The sequence below is a fragment of the Salvelinus fontinalis genome, chromosome 32 (genome assembly GCF_029448725.1).
Source record: "Salvelinus fontinalis isolate EN_2023a chromosome 32, ASM2944872v1, whole genome shotgun sequence".
In the NCBI taxonomy this organism is placed as follows: domain Eukaryota; kingdom Metazoa; phylum Chordata; class Actinopteri; order Salmoniformes; family Salmonidae; genus Salvelinus; species Salvelinus fontinalis.
In genome coordinates this window covers 27595831-27616565 of record NC_074696.1, presented here as the reverse complement: position 1 = coordinate 27616565, position 20735 = coordinate 27595831, and the positions used below count along the sequence as shown (strand labels likewise).

Genomic DNA, 20735 nt, shown 5'->3' with positions numbered 1-20735 from the left:
CTCTGCCTATAGCAGGAGGTTGATGAAGGAGCCAGGGCCAGTTTAAGAGACTGTTTTAAAGGACTAGTCGTTTGTAAAATGAATACGTTACCGTCTTCTTATCGCAAGGAGTGACCTGAATCCTCCACTAAGAACCCCCCCACCCCCCTATGTTGTTCAAATGCATTTCAGGGACTGTGAATGAGCTGTGCAAAGCTGTCTAAGGGTGGCTAATTTGAAGAATCTCAAATCTAAAATATATTTTGATTTGTTTAACACTTTTTTCGTTACTACATGATTCCATATGTGTTATTTCATAGTTTTAGTGTCACTAGTCACTATAATTCTACAATGTAGAAAACAGTAAAAATAAATAAAAACCCTGGAACCAGTAGCTGTGTCCAAACTTTTGACTGGTACTGTACATATACACAGGGTCACATGATTCATGTCCGGTCTTCTCTCACCTCCTCCGCAGCGGCCTCTGAGAGAAGCCCCTCCCTCTGAGCACAGGTCACATGGAAGTAGGATCGGCACATGCCAGCATCACAGCTGATACACACGCCTGTCCGGGCGAACCGGGCGTCCTCGCAGAAACTGCACTCCTAGACAAAAGAGAAAGCAAAAACATAGGTCAGAAACCCTACTTATGAACACAAGGTAAAAAGAAAATGGAGATCTCAGAAACTGCACTCAGGGACAAAGGAAAACCTAGAGGTTCAGAAACTTCAACATTGACTTCGCTCAGTTCTGCCAAAGGTACAAGGTGACCACTTGGAGAAACTTGCATATGCTTTAATTATTCATTTTTATGATAATACACATTTTTTAGCAGCAATTTCTTTTCAGTGTGAAATGGCCCTGGATCATATTTGTAAAAGTCACTCTCTTCAATAAAAGTGTATTCTATTGGCTTAGTGACCCTCAACAGGGTTTCAGCTAGAATGAATGTCAGAGTGACTGTACGCTGATGGATCACTATGTTAAAGTTGGATGTAAAGTGTTGGATGGTAACCAACCACACAAGTCACTTTATTACTGTCTTAATGTGCTGCTCCTCATAAACCGGACTTATTCATCAACAGACAATGGGAATCCAAAAATCTAAAACACCTTCCTCAGTCTTCCACTCTGATAAAGCATGTTTGAAGTAATACGGATTGATTTTGTTTCACACAATTTACACTGTTTAACAGAATCTTTCGATCACCATCATCTTTATTCTGTAAAACATTTCAAAACATTCCCTTTATACTTGCCTTGGCCCCATACTTGGAGTAGTTCATCTCTGTGAGAGTCACTGGGCGTAGTTTATCAATGTCCCCAAACGCTACTCCAGGGACGTAGAGCGCACAAACCACATGGACCCATCTAGAAAATATACATGAAAACAAACAAAGATGCTTCAAATAGCCCCATTGCTGATGTATGTGCCTACTTAACCAATGAAAGTAAAGACCCTTATACACATTGAGAGTATACTAAACAGAGACTGGGTAGTCCACGTGAAGTAAACACAAGCTTTCTAATGGTCACAATTAAAGCGTTTGAACAGGATCTTAAACGCGTACAAATTTGTAACATTGTAAGAATTGGAATGGCAGGATTTTTTGTTGTTGCAGGATGTAACATATAATACAAAATTGATGACGTTGTACACAATTGTGCACAATTTTCAGGGTCCCGTTTTGGCTTGTGGAGTGCAACTTTCAAAGCTACTGGCTAAAATTATACAAAACCTTTATAATGCATCTTTAAAGAGAAGATTGACCCATTTTGAACGTTATATTATATTTGTGCATCTCTGAGCGATGTTCTATCTATTCCCTGGGTCATTTCATGTGTATCTGAGCTATTGCCGTTCAAGCAGGCAGAAATTCTGCCGGTATGATATAGCATTGTGATAAAGTCTCTCTCACTACACTGGAAGTTAATAGGAATATGACTTTTAGATTCATACAGGTCAGATTTCAATACTGGTCAATGTCATAACACGGGAAGTTGTCTTCTCTCAAATTAGCCATTGATCATATTTTTGTGATCTTCCTACCTCAAGAAATGTGTAATTTAAAAGAGGGTCTAACACATTTCTCCTATTTGTCTGCCTCTTCAGTCCAGGGTGTATTGCATGGTGTCGTTGTGAATGTCAGACTCCACTCTGTGAGGCACATCGATTTGCAGGATGAACATGGTGAGATTGTAGACTCCCAAATTGATAGTGCAATTTGTTCAGGCGATTTTACAGCCAACTAGCTACTTCACATGCTGATATTGACTTTGGTATTATTTTGTGTAGCTACGTTTGCTAGCTAGCCAGCCCATAGAGAGATCAATGCATTGTGGGTGTTGTAGTCGACTTGAGCTGCAACAGATTTCCACAACAATGTTCACGTTGCTACCAACCTTATTATATCGACAAAATGAAATATTTGTTCACAAAAAAATACTGTTCTCACATATTAGTGTTATGTAACAATGTAAATAATAGGAAGAAGTGCTTTTGGGGGGATTTTTCCTTTAAGTTATATTAGTAAATTTGTGCTGACAAAGCTCTATTAAATTAGGCACTGCAAAAGCGTAAAATGTAAACAATGCAAAATCAGAAAACTTCACTCAGATAATTAACTGAAATTAATCACTTAAAAACTTGGAAATCTTCAGAAGTTGATTTCAGCAGCCCAAGCCACACTCTCTGACTGAGCATCCGCTTGGTGTGAGACAATTTCAAATGCAGACTTTGGAGAAGAGAATCCGAAGTCCAATATAAAGATATCCATCTCCACAGTTTAATTTGCTGTGTTTTTCATGCTCTAGTGAAGTAGTAAATTCGGGTGCAGGCTGGCTGAGGAGCACCATCAGCGTTAGCGTGGCTGGAGTCTCCACGCTTCACATAACACTCTCTCTCTCTCTCGCTATCCCTCACTGTCGCTCCCCCCCCCCCCATCACTTGCTTTCTTTCCCCTCTCTCTATTCCTACCCTTCTCTCTTTTTCCTCCCCTCTTTCTCTCCCTCACTTTCTCTCTCCCCTCTCCATCTTCTATACTTCCTCCAATGCTGAATGTAGGCAAGGAGAGGGCTTGTCTACAGAAAATGACCATTAATGGCCAACAACTTTTGTTGAAGTAGTTGATTTCCTATAGTGTAGGTAATCCCTAGTGTGTTGATTGCAATTCCTACAGTGCACGTGATTGATCCAATGTAATGCTCCGAAACAGGCAAATTAAATCATGTGAAAAATCATAAAATCAGTGTGTCGAATCATGACCCACCTCCCAGCGTCAGTCTCTTTGAAGATCCCGTCCTGATTGGGGCAGAGCTCACAGCTGGGCGTGACTCCGTTCTTGCAAGCATCGCAGAACCACGGTTCCGTGGAGTTCTCCGAGGCGGAACTCATGATGGAGTCACTCTCCCCGTCCACTCCATAGCAACCTGGAACACATGTAGAATGTCTGTCAATTACATCATCAAAGGTGCATTCCATAACGCTGACCGGTAGCTAATACTGGCTAACATATTCCATTAGGTTTTACATTTGCTGTGAACATTGTGTCGTTAGCTAGTATCTAACAGTTCCAACTTTACAGATTTGTATCTATTCTATCATGCAATAGCTCTGACTATCAGAGTAAGGGTTGCAGAATCCATTACAAGTTGGTGGATCCTCTCAAAAAAGGTGCAAAGGCTGTGTCACACTTAGGACTGAGAAGACCAGAGAACAGTGCCCTGACAAGCACACAACATGGTGTCAACTTGCTGTTTGCTAGTTTCCCCTCAAACCTCCAGAAAGATTTAGATTCTCTCTTAAAACTTTTGCTCCAGCTTTCTAAAAATGGGGAACATTTGATCATATTATCGAGACCTAAGAGTAGAGAAGAGAGAGAAGCCACACGCCACAAGCAAAGCATGTTAATGTTGTATTCTTAATTTTCCAGGGTTTCCAAAACAATTACTTTCGTTGATGCGGTTTCTATGGCTGCTATTACACTGGCCGAACGTGATCCGCACTACCAATGAGGGCAGCAATCAGCCGCTCTGCCTTCCATTGAAGAGATAACACACGGGCTCCTAATTCAGTCAAACAGCCTCCAGGCTCTCTGAGCTATGGGAGAGACTCACAAATCAAAGGTACATACTCTGTATGCTCGTCACTCTGGACCACACTGGGGAATCAGTCCAGTCTGAAGACCCACTGGCGGCAAACATCCAGAAGCCACACCAGACGGCAATGTTAATTCAGTTGTATGTATGTTTGTTTTCTTTCTCTCAGTGCGTAGATGTCTTCTATAGGTGCTCTCTGATTGTGTCCATTTGTTCTGCATCACAGGGAATAGACAGGCTAGAGTGGATTGAAAGCGATGTTGGTCAGTGTAGAAAATAGAGGGGGGGGGGGGTAATATAGTGTACTGTTGTATCCTGCAGGTTTATTTACGACCAGGTAATTGGCTTCAAACTGAGAGGAAGTCCAAGTCAGAATGACATTAATCAAGTCAGGATTACATCAATCAAGTCAGGATTACATCATTCAAGCACTGATTATTTCAATAGGGCAATTAGTACACAGCTGGAGCTTCACCCTGACCTCCAAACCACAATCTCTGCCTCACATTTAACTAAAAGAAAACAAAAACCATTTCCTTCCTTCTCAATGCCACATTTAACTACAAGAAAACAAAAAAAAATTCCTTCCTTCTCAATGCCACATTTAACTACAAGAAAACAAAAAACATTTCCTTCCTTCTCAATGCCGCATTTAACTACAAGAAAACAAAAACAATTTCCTTCCTTCTCAATCCTTCCTTCTCAATGCCATATTTAACTACAAGAAAACAATTTCCTTCCTTCTCAATGCCACATTTAACTACAAGAAAACAAAAACCCTTTCCTTCCTTCTCAATGCCACATTTAACTACAAGGAAACAAAAACCCTTTCCTTCCTTCTCAATGCCACATTTAACTACAAGAAAACAAAAAACAATTTCCTTCCTTCTCAATGCCACATTTAACTACAAGAAAACAAAAAATATTTCCTTCCTTCTCAATGCCACATTTAACTACAAGAAAACAAAAACAATTTCCTTCCTTCTCAATGCCACATTTAACTACAAGAAAACAAAAACAATTTCCTTCCTTCTCAATGCCACATTTAACTACAAGAAAACAATTTCCTTCCTTCTCAATGCCACATTTAACTACAAGAAAACAAAAACAATTTCCTTCCTTCTCAATGCCACACTTAACTACAAGAAAACAAAAAACATTTCCTTCCTTCTCAATGCCACATTTAACTACAAGAAAACAAAAAACATTTCCTTCCTTCTCAATGCTTCCCCCCGCAGTATGTGCGTCAGGACAAGAGGTTTTAAGTCCCCAGGTGCTCCAATATAGCTCAAGGTTATATTACTGAAAATATATAACTGAAAATACTGCTGGCAACAGTCGTGCTTAATAGTGATTGGTGCTTTTAATCAAAGAAACCGGGTTGTGAACAATCACCACGCAGGTTTTACCGACTTACGGCTGAACAGTCGCCGCAAATCTCCGATGTTCCTTTTGAACTGAGATACAAAGCTGGAAGCACTAAGCCATGGGGTGCTGGCTAATGTGAGCTAAGCTGACCAAAAGTGATGACTACGGGATAGCTTTATAATCCTCCAAGTGAAGATTATCCTTGTCAGAAATGACGAGCTTGGCAGTTAAAGAGGGTATAGGGGGCAGGGGTAGTGTATAGTGTCTACTAAATCAAGATGTACTTTTAACTGCATCAAGATTTAACAGTGAAAGAAAGGTCTCTCTGGGTATATTGTGTTTTAAAATATACAGGTGTGAATATGAGTGTGTGTGTGGTTCTGAATCGCCGTCTGTTCTAATATGAAGATGAGGGAGGAAGTGTTGGACTATCTTCTTCCCAGGATCAAAGGAGAAGTAATGGGCACACCTCATATTGGTGAGAGAGCAATCAGTTATTTTGACAGTGCATAGATGGGTTCCCATTTTCATGTTGGCAGCGATGTCACACTAATCATCTCTTTACGTTTCTCAACACACCCAACATAATGTCCATCTCTGCCTCCTTCTGAGAGTGAGGTGGAGAGAGTACACACAAACACACCTGTCAGAGCAGCACCATTAAAGGGGAATTCAGTTCATTATTATCTATGCTGCTCCAGTGCTACCTGCTTCATCATTACATCCATCATTAGATCCCATTTAGATTTCAAATGCAAATGAATTCAGATGGAAGTGGAACAAATCAATATTCCTCATGTCTATTACGGAATACACAAATATCTCCAGTCCAACAGTCAATATTTTGAGAAAGGTACATAACCGCGGTGTTCTTTTCCTACATGCAGTTCAGTTTTAATCAATTCAACAAACCATTAGGCTAGGTAAAAACAGGTTTGAAATATTTACGCTTTTTGTGATTTAACTCATGTAGTTTTACTCACATTTACTCTATTCTAATCTCTATCTCCAGTTGAATCTATTCATCTCACTCTGGCTGCCTGTCAAAATATTTATTTTTCTCCCACCGAAAAAATACAAAAACTCAAGCATCCAGCATGTTCAAGATGGATGCTCTCAGATTAGTTCAATTCAATTTTTTCATGAATGGTAACACTTTCCATTCCAAGATTAAGTGGACCTATTCAAAAGCACTCATATAAGCAGAGCCGGTGTGCAAAATGGGGCATCAGAGACAACACACACAACTCTGATCTCACTGAACAACACCAATTACACATGATGTAATTGATGGTTTTCATGACAGATGTGTGTGTGAGTGTTTTCAGAAGGATGGTTTTCAGATCTTCCTTTAAATCAGCCGCACTGAATTCAAATTCCATAATAAGATGGAGAGCGATCTCTCAAAACATAACTTTATTCTGCTCCTTTTTTTTAAAACAATGCAATCATTCCCATGGCCAGTAAACCATAGAATAAATCAGTTAGTCGTTATAAGGGGGAGAAAAAACAAGGCTACTACGGATTGATAGCGTTTTAATTTTGCATTTCAATTAGATTTGCTAAACCTGTTTTGAAAGGAAGACAGACAGAGAAGGAGAGGGGTAATTCAATAATACGTCAATGTTCTCATCTGACAAAGGCCTGATAATGGATTACGAGGCCATTTCTAAAATGAAAACTAACTGTCAATAAGCAGCTTCACAATGCCTTGCTTTCCTCTGTGGGTGCTGGGGTCCCATTCATTAATTTACCTGTACTTCTCCCCCTCTAGGATTGAATTCATTTGAAGACACTGAAGACATTTACTATGCATTTGAGAGTGGTTAGATGCATTTGAGAGTGGTTAGATGCATTTGAGAGTGGTTAGATGCATTTGAGAGTGGTTAGATGCATTTGAGAGTGGTTAGATGCATTTGAGAGTGGTTAGATGCATTTGAGAGTGGTTAGATGCATGAGAGTGGTTAGATGCATGAGAGTGGTTAGATGCATGAGAGTGGTTAGATGCATTTGAGAGTGGTTAGATGCATGAGAGTGGTTGGGTGCATTTGAGAGTGGTTGGATGCATTTGAGAGTGGTTGGATGCATTTGAGAGTGGTTGGATGCATTTGAGAGTGGTTGGATGCATTTGAGAGTGGTTAGATGCATTTGAGAGTGGTTAGATGCATTTGAGAGTGGTTAGATGCATGAGAGAGTGGTTAGATGCATGAGAGAGTGGTTAGATGCATTTGAGAGTGGTTAGATGCATGAGAGTGGTTGGATGCATGAGAGTGGTTAGATGCATTTGAGAGTGGTTAGATGCATTTGAGAGTGGTTAGATGCATTTGAGAGTGGTTAGATGCATTTGAGAGTGGTTAGATGCATGAGAGTGGTTAGATGCATTTGAGAGTGGTTAGATGCATTTGAGAGTGGTTAGATGCATTTGAGAGTGGTTAGATGCATGAGAGTGGTTAGATGCATCTGAGAGTGGTTAGATGCATCTGAGAGTGGTTAGATGCATTTGAGAGTGGTTTAGAAAAATATTCTCCAGCCTCAACAAAGAAAATCAAGTGGCAGGGCTGTTAGGCGTGGTTCTTTAAATGCATTTCAGGGGCTTCGGGGGCTGCCCTTGTGGCATTAGTGTTTCTGCAGTTAGTTGAAACAGCATGAGGGAAAACATGGTTTTTAACCTTGAGCTGAGCAAGGCCCTTAATTACCCTGGTGTAGAACAGGACAATATGGAGGCCATATGTCTGTTAAGCGCGAAGCACTTTATGAACCTCATCTAAAACTGCTATCACCTTACCAAGGCTGTCTTCAAATGGAACTACTAAGAGGACTGCGTGACAGACGAACGACAAGAGCAGGTATTGACAAATGACTATGCATAGTCTACTAGGCCTATACTTCAAACAGTACAAAGGCTAGACTCTTTACAGCTATGCAACAGACTAAACTATGTCATATGAAATGGACAACCGGTTGAACATAATGCTCAATATAAGGAATGAGGTGCCATTTCAGCCGCAGTCATACACTGTGAAGCATACTTACATTAAAGGATGATAGAAGGAAACAGTGTAGGATTTGTGCCTATACGATATCTGAAGCGGATTTACAGTACAAAGGCCCCAGGACACTGCCAGTGTCAGAGAGAGAGAGAGGACATTCGTCATCTACTGGGGCCTCAGTCAACTGTCTTTCTGCAGTTATTACAGTACGACACACACCAGACCAGTTACAGCCAACTGTCTTTCTGCAGTTATTACAGTACGACACACACCAGACCAGTTACAGTCAACTGTCTTTCTGCAGTTATTACAGTACGACACACACCAGACCAGTTACAGCCAACTGTCTTTCTGCAGTTATTACAGTACGACACACACCAGACCAGTTACAGCCAACTGTCTTTCTGCAGTTATTACAGTACGACACACACCAGACCAGTTACAGTCAACTGTCTTTCTGCAGTTATTACAGTACGACACACACCAGACCAGTTACAGCCAACTGTCTTTCTGCAGTTATTACAGTACGACACACACCAGACCAGTTACAGCCAACTGTCTTTCTGCAGTTATTACAGTACGACACACACCAGACCAGTTACAGCCAACTGTCTTTCTGCAGTTATTACAGTACGACACACACCAGACCAGTTACAGCCAACTGTCTTTCTGCAGTTATTACAGTACGACACACACCAGACCAGTTACAGCCAACTGTCTTTCTGCAGTTATTACAGTACGACACACACCAGACCAGTTACAGCCAACTGTCTTTCTGCAGTTATTACAGTACGACACACACCAGACCAGTTACAGTCAACTGTCTTTCTGCAGTTATTACAGTACGACACACACCAGACCAGTTACAGCCAACTGTCTTTCTGCAGTTATTACAGTACGACACACACCAGACCAGTTACAGCCAACTGTCTTTCTGCAGTTATTACAGTACGACACACACCAGACCAGTTACAGTCAACTGTCTTTCTGCAGTTATTACAGTACGACACACACCAGACCAGTTACAGCCAACTATCTTTCTGCAGTTATTACAGTACGACACACACCAGACCAGTTACAGCCAACTGTCTTTCTGCAGTTATTACAGTACGACACACACCAGACCAGTTACAGCCAACTGTCTTTCTGCAGTTATTACAGTACGACACACACCAGACCAGTTACAGTCAACTGTCTTTCTGCAGTTATTACAGTACGACACACACCAGACCAGTTACAGCCAACTGTCTTTCTGCAGTTATTACAGTAAGACACACACCAGACCAGTTACAGCCAACTGTCTTTCTGCAGTTATTACAGTACGACACACACCAGACCAGTTACAGTCAACTGTCTTTCTGCAGTTATTACAGTACGACACACACCAGACCAGTTACAGCCAACTGTCTTTCTGCAGTTATTACAGTACGACACACACCAGACCAGTTACAGCCAACTGTCTTTCTGCAGTTATTACAGTACGACACACACCAGACCAGTTACAGCCAACTGTCTTTCTGCAGTTATTACAGTACGACAGTCACAAATGGTCATTGTAAGGACTAGGGCTGTGGCGGTCACAACATTTTGGCAGCCGGTGATTGGCAAGAAAATAACTGTCGGTCTCACGGTAATTGACAGTTAAACACATTCAGCATCTTCTGGCTTCCACACAGCCTACAAACGACTGATGCAGACCTTCGGAACATCTACATTTTCAAAAGGCTAATAAATCCATGTAATATAGCCTACACCTTCACAATAAATCCATTACTTATTTCAGACAGGTCTGACGAAACATGATATGAAGAAAATGTAGTCTATTTCATAAGAACAGCATAGCATACTCTGAGTTGTCCTTATGTTAGGTCCTGATGTGGCAATGCCAAATGGCTGTGGGCTACACTAGTTCATTTAGCAGACAAGCTTTGCTTAGAATTCCATGGTATTATTTTATAGTATGAAGAATACAAATGAACAAAGCTGAATAAAATAGAAAGGATATTTTCTCCAAATGATTTGAAGGAGTGCGCACATGCGGCTGTTCTGTATTGAGTGATTAACAAAGAAATAGGTACTCCTATATGCTTAATTTAGAGTTATTAATGTAACTTTGGTTGTTCTACAAACATTGGGCTATATGTTTTGATTTTGAATACATTGTAAGGCTGCATGATGCGACTCAAATTATGATTTGAAAAAAGTACCTTGAAAAGGCATGAGCTCTGCTTTGTTTTTGACCATGCTGTACACACAGTCACTCATTCACAATTTGACAATTACTTGATAATGCTTAGAATTTCACGCCGACATTCCCCTTTGTGTGGCCGTAATGCACCCTTAAAAATCCATGCTATTTGCGGCCAGCGGCCGTTGTGCCCTTCTCCTTCCAAAGCTTTGGACATTATCCAGATTGACTGACCTTCATGTCTTAAAGTATTGATGGACTGTCGTTTCTCTTTGCTTATTTATGCTGTTCTTGCCATAATATGGAGTTGGTATTTTACCAAATAGGGCTATCTTCTGTATACCACCTTGTCACAACACAACTGATTGGCTCAAACACATTAAGAAGGAAAACAATTCCACAAATTAACTTTTAACAAGGCACACCTGCTAATTCTAATGCATTCCAGGTGACTACATCATGAAGCTGGTTGAGAGAATGCCAAGAGTGTGCAAAGCTGTCATCAAGGGTGGCTAATTTGAAGAATCTCAAATATAAAATATATTTTGATTTGTTTAACACTTTTTTGGTTACTACATGATTCCATATGTGTTATTTCATAGTTTTGATGTCTTCACTATTATTCTACAATGTAGAAAATAGTAAAAAAATAAAGAAAAACCCTTGAATGAGTAGGTGAGTTCAAACTTTTGACTGGTACTGAATGTGTGAAATTTGTTTTGCTTTAGAATATACCATTATCATGCACCTGTATTGAAACAGGGGCAGCGGGAAAAAATATATGTCATCTATGCACTTAAATAACGAATTGAGGACGCTTATCGCGTGGTTAATTTTCATGCCAGCCAGCTAGGCTGGAGTGTTTGATTAGATTTGATACATTTACATTTGATGTCAGAGTGATTAGAGGGACAATATAGTGCTGAGTACCAGGCAGTTAGCAAGTTTGGTAGGCTAATAATGACCAGCAGCATTATCAGAGCTTTGAGAAACCCAATTACTGTGACTAAACGATCACGTGGAATTTGACTTCCTTCATGACTCGTGACAGCCGGTGTGGCGGTAATACGGTCAACGCAACAGCCCTAGTAGTACCTCTTAAAAAATCTAGCTGTGATTTCTAGGTCTGGGCTTAGTACACTCCACTCACCAGTGTTTAGCCCAAGGATGTAAAACACAATAAAAGTTTGTTTTAAACGGGAGAAGAAAAAAGAAAAAAAATCTCATACTTTTTAATTAGTTTGAACTGCTAAATGTGATGTCCATTGCAGCGACAACAAAAAACATCCCTCCCAAACATGCTTTTATTCTACTGAATATGCATTTAAACAAATAAGCCCAAACAGCGGAGCCTAAATGAATTAAGCACATTTGAGAAAATAATTAACTTTACGGTCCAGAACTCGTTAGGGAGTGAAATCAATAGCACAGGGATTTAATTGGTGGTAGAATGAGTACACGTCCCAAATGGCACCCTATTCCTTATTAGTGCACTACTTTTGACCAGAGCCCTATGTAGGGAATAGGGTGCCATTTGGGACACAACCTAAGCCTATTAATGACAATGTAATGTTCTTTATTAGGGGAGAGCATTTTAACAGCCGTGCTGCTTTAAAATGACACCGGATACCATTACACTGCTGAAATGGTAAAACTGCAAGACGAAAAAGAAAAGAAATTGCAAAGGGACATAAAAACAACAAACAAGTGACTGTCTTCGCTACTGAAAAGCTAGAATTAGCATTTAGGCTTCAGTCCAGAAGACATAAAGCAGATCGAGAGAGACAGTGGTGCAGTTAATGATGTCTGTCATCATACACAACACACACACACACACATACACTAGCCCATGCTAATCAAAAGGAGCTAGTCTGCATAGTACATGGCTGTGATAGAAACATTCTGTCTGTCCGGACAACTGGCTCTCTGCTCAGTGTTCACCGGGGCTTTTGATCTCTTCCCCTCGCTACACTGGACATCCTGCATCTTCTCCTTTCATTTTTCACCCATCACTCCTTTCCTCTGGTCTGAGGAGAAGTGTCTGAAGGAGGGACTGTGCCGCACAACAAAGAGGGGAACAAAGAGTTCTGGAGTCAAGCAGAGAGACGAGAGGAAGTGATCGGATGACACACCCTAGCTGCATATAATGACAGCTCATCTCTTCCTTACGATCCCTCTCTTGTTCTCTCATTTTCCTGTTACCATCCCAAGAGCACTGTTCCTCTACAGCCCAGAGAAAGGAGGATGGAGGACAACCCAGCACCTTTTGACCCAAAAACCCTGAGCTATATGTGAGCTAGTGGCAGCCAAAAAGGCTAACAGAACAATCCCATAGAATCTCAAGAGGAACTGAACAAGCTAGGTCACAGTTATACGTTAGTGACAGCAGTAGCAGCCTTGCATTGCTTTAGCATCCGCTCCTCCTCCCACTACAGTTGAAACACCTGAGGTGGCAAAACACCAGTTCACTTTCCTCTCTTCTCCTTAGGGTGGGAGGGGCACTAGGCACAGAATCTGTTTTCAATTTCTTGCCAGCACCGTCCCATGCATATGACAGGTTCTGCATTGCTGCGTGGGTAGGTACGCATGTGTGTATGTGTGTGTGGTGGGGGGTCACCTTTCCAAGCTGCTGAGTATGGCTGCAGGTGAGCAGTTGTGACATGGAGGCAGCTGTTTGGGACCAACCCTCTCCCTCAGGGCGCCTGGCACCATGGCGCAGCTGGCACCCAAGGGTGGGAGGCGGTTGGCGAAGGAGGGCCTTGTGTGTGTGTCTAAGAAGTGGCTGGCGAGGGAGGGGCAGTGTTCAGTATGGAACAGATGTCTGTTCAGTCGGGGGCGGCCACAACACTCCTACCTGCCTGCCCCTCTCCACCACGGGAGGGGAAAATGCCATGACGAGGCAAATGAAGGAGAGAGTTCCTCCTTGTCGCTATCTTACTCTTCTACAGTCCTCCAACTTGTATGCATGTCTTATTGTGCATTTTCTACAGTCCTCCCACTCCCTCTTTCCATCCCCCTCCACTCGTTCACTGTCTACGTCTCTCCATCTCTCTCCTTCCGCTGTTGCATGTGTAGTCCCCCGCCCCACCCCCCCTTGCAAAATGTGCATCCTCTCGCTCTCTTCGTTGCAACTTGCAACAGAAAGAAAATGAAAGATTGTAATACAAGGCCATTCCGATTCAATTGATTTTGTAATAGCCGGAGAAAGTCTGGTTGGTAAATGGTAAATTCTTTCCCAACTGTAATTGAGCAAGACATTAGGAATACATGGACAGAATATATATAGGGAGGACAAAAATCATTGGATCCTGTATGTTACTACGAGCAAAAACATTTGTAGCTTGGGCATTTTCTTATGGAGCACAACTTGTTCTGTGGCCCTGTAGTAAAGTAGAACAGGAATATGCATTGTTTGATCAGGCAAATATATGCATTGTTGATCAGGTAGTTGGTTTATTTTAAACCTATGAAGTAGCAGGTACAGTAAATGACCAGAAACGTTTTACACGACCAGATAGCCTGAGAAAAGTCACTTATTCCACCTGGTAAAACAACACAACCTAAGAACTGGCCTCAAAGTGCTCCTTCTGCCTGTTCTGCTCTGGTCTCTCCAATCCCTGACTCCACACCACTCAGCCTGGTCAACTCTGTTCTGCTCTGGTCTCTCCAATCCCTGACTCCACACCACTCAGCCTGGTCAACTCTGTTCTGCTCTGGTCTCTCCAATCCCTGACTCCACACCACTCAGCCTGGTCAACTCTGTTCTGCTCTGGTCTCTCCAATCCCTGACTCCACACCACTCAGCCTGGTCAACTCTGTTCTGCTCTGGTCTCTCCAATCCCTGACTCCACACCACTCAGCCTGGTCAACTCTGTTCTGCTCTGGTCTCTCCAATCCCTGACTCCACACCACTCAGCCTGGTCAACTCTGTTCTGCTCTGGTCTCTCCAATCCCTGACTCCACACCACTCAGCCTGGTCAACTCTGTTCTGCTCTGGTCTCTCCAATCCCTGACTCCACACCACTCAGCCTGGTCAACTCTGTTCTGCTCTGGTCTCTCCAATCCCTGACTCCACACCACTCAGCCTGGTCAACTCTGTTCTGCTCTGGTCTCTCCAATCCCTGACTCCACACCACTCAGCCTGGTCAACTCTGTTCTGCTCTGGTCTCTCCAATCCCTGACTCAGCATGGTCCCCTCTGTTCTGCTCTGCCTCTTCTCATGGAGATTAGACAGGTCTCAGAGGAACACAATATTAACACAGGGAGGGAGATGTGTGTGTGTGTGTAGAGATAGAGAGGGAAGGAGATAAACGTAGAACCAGCTCCTAGTGTCCTACAGTACTTCTGCTCATACACCATTGGTGATAAGGCCTGTGCTCCTCTCCCATGATTCTTGAGTGGGGTGTGTGCGTACTGTCTCTCCCTAAGAGCATCTGTGTGAGTGTTGCTCGAAGGACTGACTTGCAACACTGCACTTGAAAGACTCTGGCTCTTTCAAGGTTACCCTCTGATTTAGTGCTGCCAATGGCCATGGTGTGTGCGTACGTGCCTACATGGGTGCGTACATTCCGTTTCTAGGGGCCTTAAAAATCAGTAAAACATCTGCAAATAAATAAATAAAGTGGTCGTAATTGAAAATTATAGCTGTCACATTGATCAGTTGTGTGCATGGGCAGGGTTACCACGCCTGTCCAGAGGAGAAGGCCACATCTAACAGACGATTTAAGGAGCCATTGATTTTGTCTCCAACCAGTCAGAGGGAGACATAATGAGCTAATAATGCTAGATGAAGAGGAAGAGGGTTAGTCTGTTAGTTCCCCAGGCCAGGACTGTATGGGGAGAATGCACTTCTGGTTTGCTGGTGTCTCTGCTTATGTTTAGGTGTTGGGTGGACGGTCAAGGGGTGGTTATTTTGTGTTTGCTTCTGGTTGTGGGTATTTGGAACTTGCAACCAAAACTTCTGTAACCTCAGCCTGGCACGCAAACACTACCTCATCTTTAAATCTCTGACTTGACAGAAAATGTTTTTCTTCTGACCCAAACCTGAACAGCTACCAATGTAGTCCTAGCCCTTCTAAATGTTTCTGATCTGTGCTTACCATAGAATAAGAAAAGGCTACCTCTCCAGGCAAAAACCTGACCAAAGTCTGATTTTGGTTGCCATTTAGTTATGTGTCCACAAACATGAATTTTACTTGAAATAAACCAACCCTTGAAATCCTGTCGTTGATTTGAGGTTGAAATCTGGTTGAAATTAGTGTACTTTGACCACTTTTTGCATTTTCAACCAAAAGTTCAATTGATGCCAATGTCAGTATGTTGAAAAGAAACAACAGATGACGTTGAGACAACCCTGGTTCAAAGTATTTTTGCCTGGCTCTCTGGAGCTGCTAACCTTCGTGTACGGTCACGCCACAGTTGTCACACTGGATGATCTCGTCAGCGTCCTCGCTGTTGTCTCCCAGACACACACAGCAGATCAGGATGTGCTCCATCCTCTGGGCCGCCGCGCTCCACGTCTGGGCACGCTCCAGCAAGGCATCCTGGGTAGACAGGAAGTGGGAGACGTAGTAAAGTTTCAGTAAAACTATTATAAATGCACCTGTATACACTACATTGTGTTGGGCTGTTGTACACATTCTATTTTTCACTAGGTTAAATTTATCTTAAAAAAGGTATTTTTATCTCTGTGTTTGAATCTAATATGCTTGTATGCACCGGTCCCCAAAAATAAAGTTCCCGGCCTCTGCAAACAAAGTTTGTCCAAGTCGTAAGTCTAAAACGTCTCACAATCCCCCCTCTCCTCTGGCCACAGATCATTACTGATAGATAGTAGTAGGCTAAATCTCATTCACACTGATGGACTCCAAGCTAAGTCAATTAGCCGAACACAGAGCTGTAGCTCTCTAGCGGTCTCTGTGGTTCTCTCACTCTGATACCATCCAATCTCCTCATTGGATTATATAACTCTGTGGCACATAGCAACATAGTGCTGGGCTGGCTAACACACCTGATCCAATGAAGGGTTAAGAAAGTTATGCAAACTTCTCCAAAAACTTTCACGACTACACGATATGCCTAAATGCTGAGGGCCTGAGGCAGTTTGCTAACAACAAACTGTGATACTGAGGACAAGGACATGACGTTGTATTTACCTCATTGCTCTTTCCCTGTGACATGCTGTCGTTGGTCAGCTCCTCGTCAAACACACTGCTGCTCTTTACTTTCCTCTTGGGTTTCTTCACCTCTTTATCACTGTCGCTACTGCTCCCTTCTTCATTCTCATCTTCATCACCACCACCATCGTCATCCTCGTCGTCATCATCACTACCGCTCCCTCCGTCGTGGTCCTCCTCTCCCTCGCTCCCTCCTTTCTGGGCAGCCGCCGTCTTGCCCTTCTTCTTGCCGGCGGCGGGCCTCCAGTCATTGTCGTCTTCACTGTCGTAGTCATCCATCTCGTTGAGCTCGTCCATGGTGGTGAAATCCAGCATGGGTCGGTTCCGACGCAGGTTCCACTTCTTGGGCTCCTGTGTGGCAGCCGTTGTTGAGCCTCCGTCCTGCGCATTACCACTACCTGGATCAAAGTACAAGGGGTTTTATTGGTCACGTTTACAAAAACATAATTTCAAAACATGAATATTAAAAAAAACATTTTAAAACAGCCTACCTGTGCCACTCCCGCTTCCTCCGCTCCCAGCCTCTGTGTCCGAGGCCTTCTCCTCTCTCCTCCGTCGGCCCCTGGGCACCCCTGATGGAGCAGGGTCTTTAGTGGTGGTGGTGCTAGAGTCATAGGACAGCTGCTGTTCCTTGGTCTTCTCCTCTTCCTCAGTGGGGGTGTCGTCACCTGTCAGCTCCTTGGTCTGTTCTTCATCGATGCCGTCCGCTGCAGAGCCGATGTTGTCCGAGCCGCTGTCATTGTCAGAGTCCTCAGCAGCGCTCTCTTCCTTGGACCCCTCCTCCTCCTCATCACTCCCAATGGCACTACCCTCTGACCCTAGAGCAGGGGAGAGGACAGAAGGAATGTTCAACATGGAGTATGAATCAAAGAATGTCTGCTGTCATAATCTCTCTCTTTTGATGTTATTTTCTTGTATTGAGACACTTAAAGATAAACATGACCTGAAGGACTGTTATGATCAAATCATGTTGATAAGTGATAACAGCGAAGGTGAATTCAGCTCTCTAATCTGCAATGCAGATCAACAATCAGATTAACAAGAGCTGTTGGATTTCAAGGCCTCAGTTGACAGGTCAAGTGATCAAAACCACAGAGCCCAGTCATTGTAAAAGGTAAATCAGAATTTGTTCTCAACTGACTTGCCTAGTTAAATAAAGGTTAAATAAAAAAATTCACAGTACTGTAGAATCTCATTATCAGCTGTTGGCCACAGTGTGTGTGTGTGTTTCAGATATGATGGATAGAGAACTCATGGCCGACCAGAGCGATAAATCCAGCCCAGGCAGACAGTGGCAGGTCGAGGTCGCCTCAGTGGCCACAGCCTGTCTCTAGATCGTGCAGGGAGTCAGTGAGAAACACACAACTCTACAAGGTCGCTACCAGACACAGAAAAGCAGGGTGATGAGGTCTTCATCTATACTTCGGGACGCCTGCACCTCACAGTGGGGCGGCACTGGCAGACACACCGGACAGAGAATCTTGGTGGAGACAATATCACAGCTGCACATTGAAGTGTCATTCAAAGCTATTCAAGCCACAGCTAAATAGAGCATTCATGACTATGAGTAGCTTAGCCTACAAGAGAAACCACTGACTTGCTTTTGGGGACATTTCAAATTGGTTTGAAGATAGGCCTAATTCCGAGTTCCACCTTTCTCCTCTCCAGTTCTATCCGAGCTGACAGATGATGTGAATCGCAACATAAAAGGAAATAACTGCATATGTGGTGGAAGAAAATGTGTAATTTACAAAAGGAGTGGATGGAAGAGGACCCTCACTGCAGTTGGTTACCTGAGGCATCTGCGTCTCCCACTTCGAAATCGCTGTCATCTGAGCTGTCATAATCTAAAGCGTCCAGCAGAGAGGCAGCCAGAGGCTTCACCTGCCTGCGCTTTGAACCACGGTCCACTGGGGAGAGAGGAGGAGAAGAGCGGAGAGGGGATTCAGTGCCATGGAAGAAAAGCACCACCACCATTATAATTCAAAGCATGGCCTGGGTCGTCATTTAATGTACTGAACGTTGCAAACATACATTCAAATCATGATTACAAATAGCTCAAAACAAACAAAATAAATAATTTATTCTGCTGCAAATGTTCAGCTGCCTTGCTTTGTTGTTATTTTGGAATGATCAAAATACATATTACAGTATTTGCCATGGTCTGGGGATCAGACAATATAGCATATGCAAGCACCGGTATTGTGGTGTTGGTAATCATAGCAACGCACATCTCTGTCTGTGGTAACTTTGTTGAGACAAGAGTGCATATTGTTATGCAGTGCATGTAAAACACAGCTAGCTGGTCCTGCAGGGATATAGCTAGAGAAGCTAGCTCGCTAGCTTTCTCCATTCAATTATTAAGGAGATAACGCTAGCTAGCTAGATAGCTAACTAACTAACTGGCAAATTATCTAGCTAGACTGTTAGCTACTAGCTAGCTAAAGCTAGTTTACAGAACACATGTTTTGACAGATAATCCAAAAACATAGCTACAACTGTTACAATGTAGTTAGCTAGCTAATTAGATAACGTAATTGATTATGAGATGGCTAGATAGCTACGTTAGCAAAATAAACAGCCGTCAACTGTGAGGCTAGCTAGCAATGACTCGAAAGGACCGTAGGTATGTTTATTCCATTCTCTTCGGAAATAGTTTTTTTTCTGCATAAAAGCATGCTACTTTCTTCTGTCAAATGTGCATTATATTGAAAATAACACTCACTTTATCCGTTTTCTCGTTTTTACTTGATTGAACAATGGCACAAAGAACGCCTCCTCAAAACATGTTATGCGCACCACGTTTGCGACAAGAAGTGGTGACGTTCAGCACAAAGGGATGTTGTAACCCTGGTAACCGTATAATTGTCTTCGATGATGAAGAAGGTTTATGTAAATTCTCGAGGATGGAGAATGTCGAGATAACACAAATAAGAGGTTTTTTTAAATGGCATTTGACACAGATACGGACATAAGACCAGGAGCATCAACAGTCAATAAAAATATTTGTTTAACATTGTAGGCAGTATTTTCTTTGATAGGATGAAATACACCTCAGAGTCCCAGTGATGTCATGGTAAGGCAAAGTGCTGAGTCCTGTCAGTATTTCACATTGGCACCATAATTCTGTCTGACACATCTACAGATGTAGGATCTTAATTTGATCCAGGTTGCTACAGCATGAAAATAATCCTGCAGCAACAGGACATTGTTATGTGGATTATATTCCATGGACATTTTTGTAGGGGTTGATATATTTTTCGTAAGGGACAATAAAGTCTGAAATGTGGAAGTGGAAATAACAAACTTCATAATCCTTTTTAAACCTCAAATATACTACAAGTTTAAGTTCTCCTGCAACAGTGTGATAGAATGAATATCCTACATTTGTAAATATGGAATGATTAGGTCAAAACCAGATCTGATAGAACAAAAATACCTCAAAATCTTAAACTGGGTTGAGCAGAATGTTGTGGGAAAATAATACTACAACTCTCATGTCCCCTCATATTCATTATCCTTATGAACTTACATTTATATAAACTTCTGAATTATTATTTTCTGAGTTGATGGTGAGTAGGTAGAAAAGCACCTATCTGAGAAAGTCTTCCTGAAGGTACCAGATGATTTTCCTTTTTCTGATTTACCCTATACGACTGTGCTGGTGAGGGTGAGTTAGATGCCGATTACGTTGGATTTGATATTCCCTTTAATTGCCTTTGGCAATCCACTCAAAGAGCAGATCCTGAGAGTTCTGACGATACCATAGTTACTGGCCTTCCGTGCTTGCACAACCTGTCTCCATCACAGGGAGATGTGAGAGTCAATAGGGTCAGCTGGTGATTGCCTTATCTCTCACTCTTTCATTCTTTCCACATGAGTGTCTCTCTTACTGTCAACTGATGTGGGATATTGAATAATAAATCACTTGAGATG

General features: G+C 42.5%; 1 protein-coding gene across 4 annotated transcripts in view; it reads right to left on the bottom strand.

Moving 5' to 3' along the window:
- Positions 1-19632, bottom strand: part of LOC129831005 (PHD finger protein 14-like) — a 141835-nt gene extending 122203 nt beyond the window's left edge. For all 4 annotated transcript variants that reach the window (XM_055893963.1, XM_055893962.1, XM_055893964.1 and 1 more), the window contains exons 1-8: positions 19525-19632; positions 18593-18709; positions 17291-17617; positions 16779-17197; positions 16019-16166; positions 3249-3408; positions 1239-1350; positions 447-584 (exon numbers count right to left, since the gene is read on the bottom strand). In XM_055893963.1, coding sequence (XP_055749938.1) covers positions 447-584; positions 1239-1350; positions 3249-3408; positions 16019-16166; positions 16779-17197; positions 17291-17617; positions 18593-18709; position 19525 — 1422 coding nt within the window. In that variant the 5' untranslated portion in view covers positions 19526-19632. The remainder of the gene's footprint in view (positions 1-446; positions 585-1238; positions 1351-3248; positions 3409-16018; positions 16167-16778; positions 17198-17290; positions 17618-18592; positions 18710-19524) is intronic.
- Positions 19633-20735: the final 1103 nt, after the last annotated feature.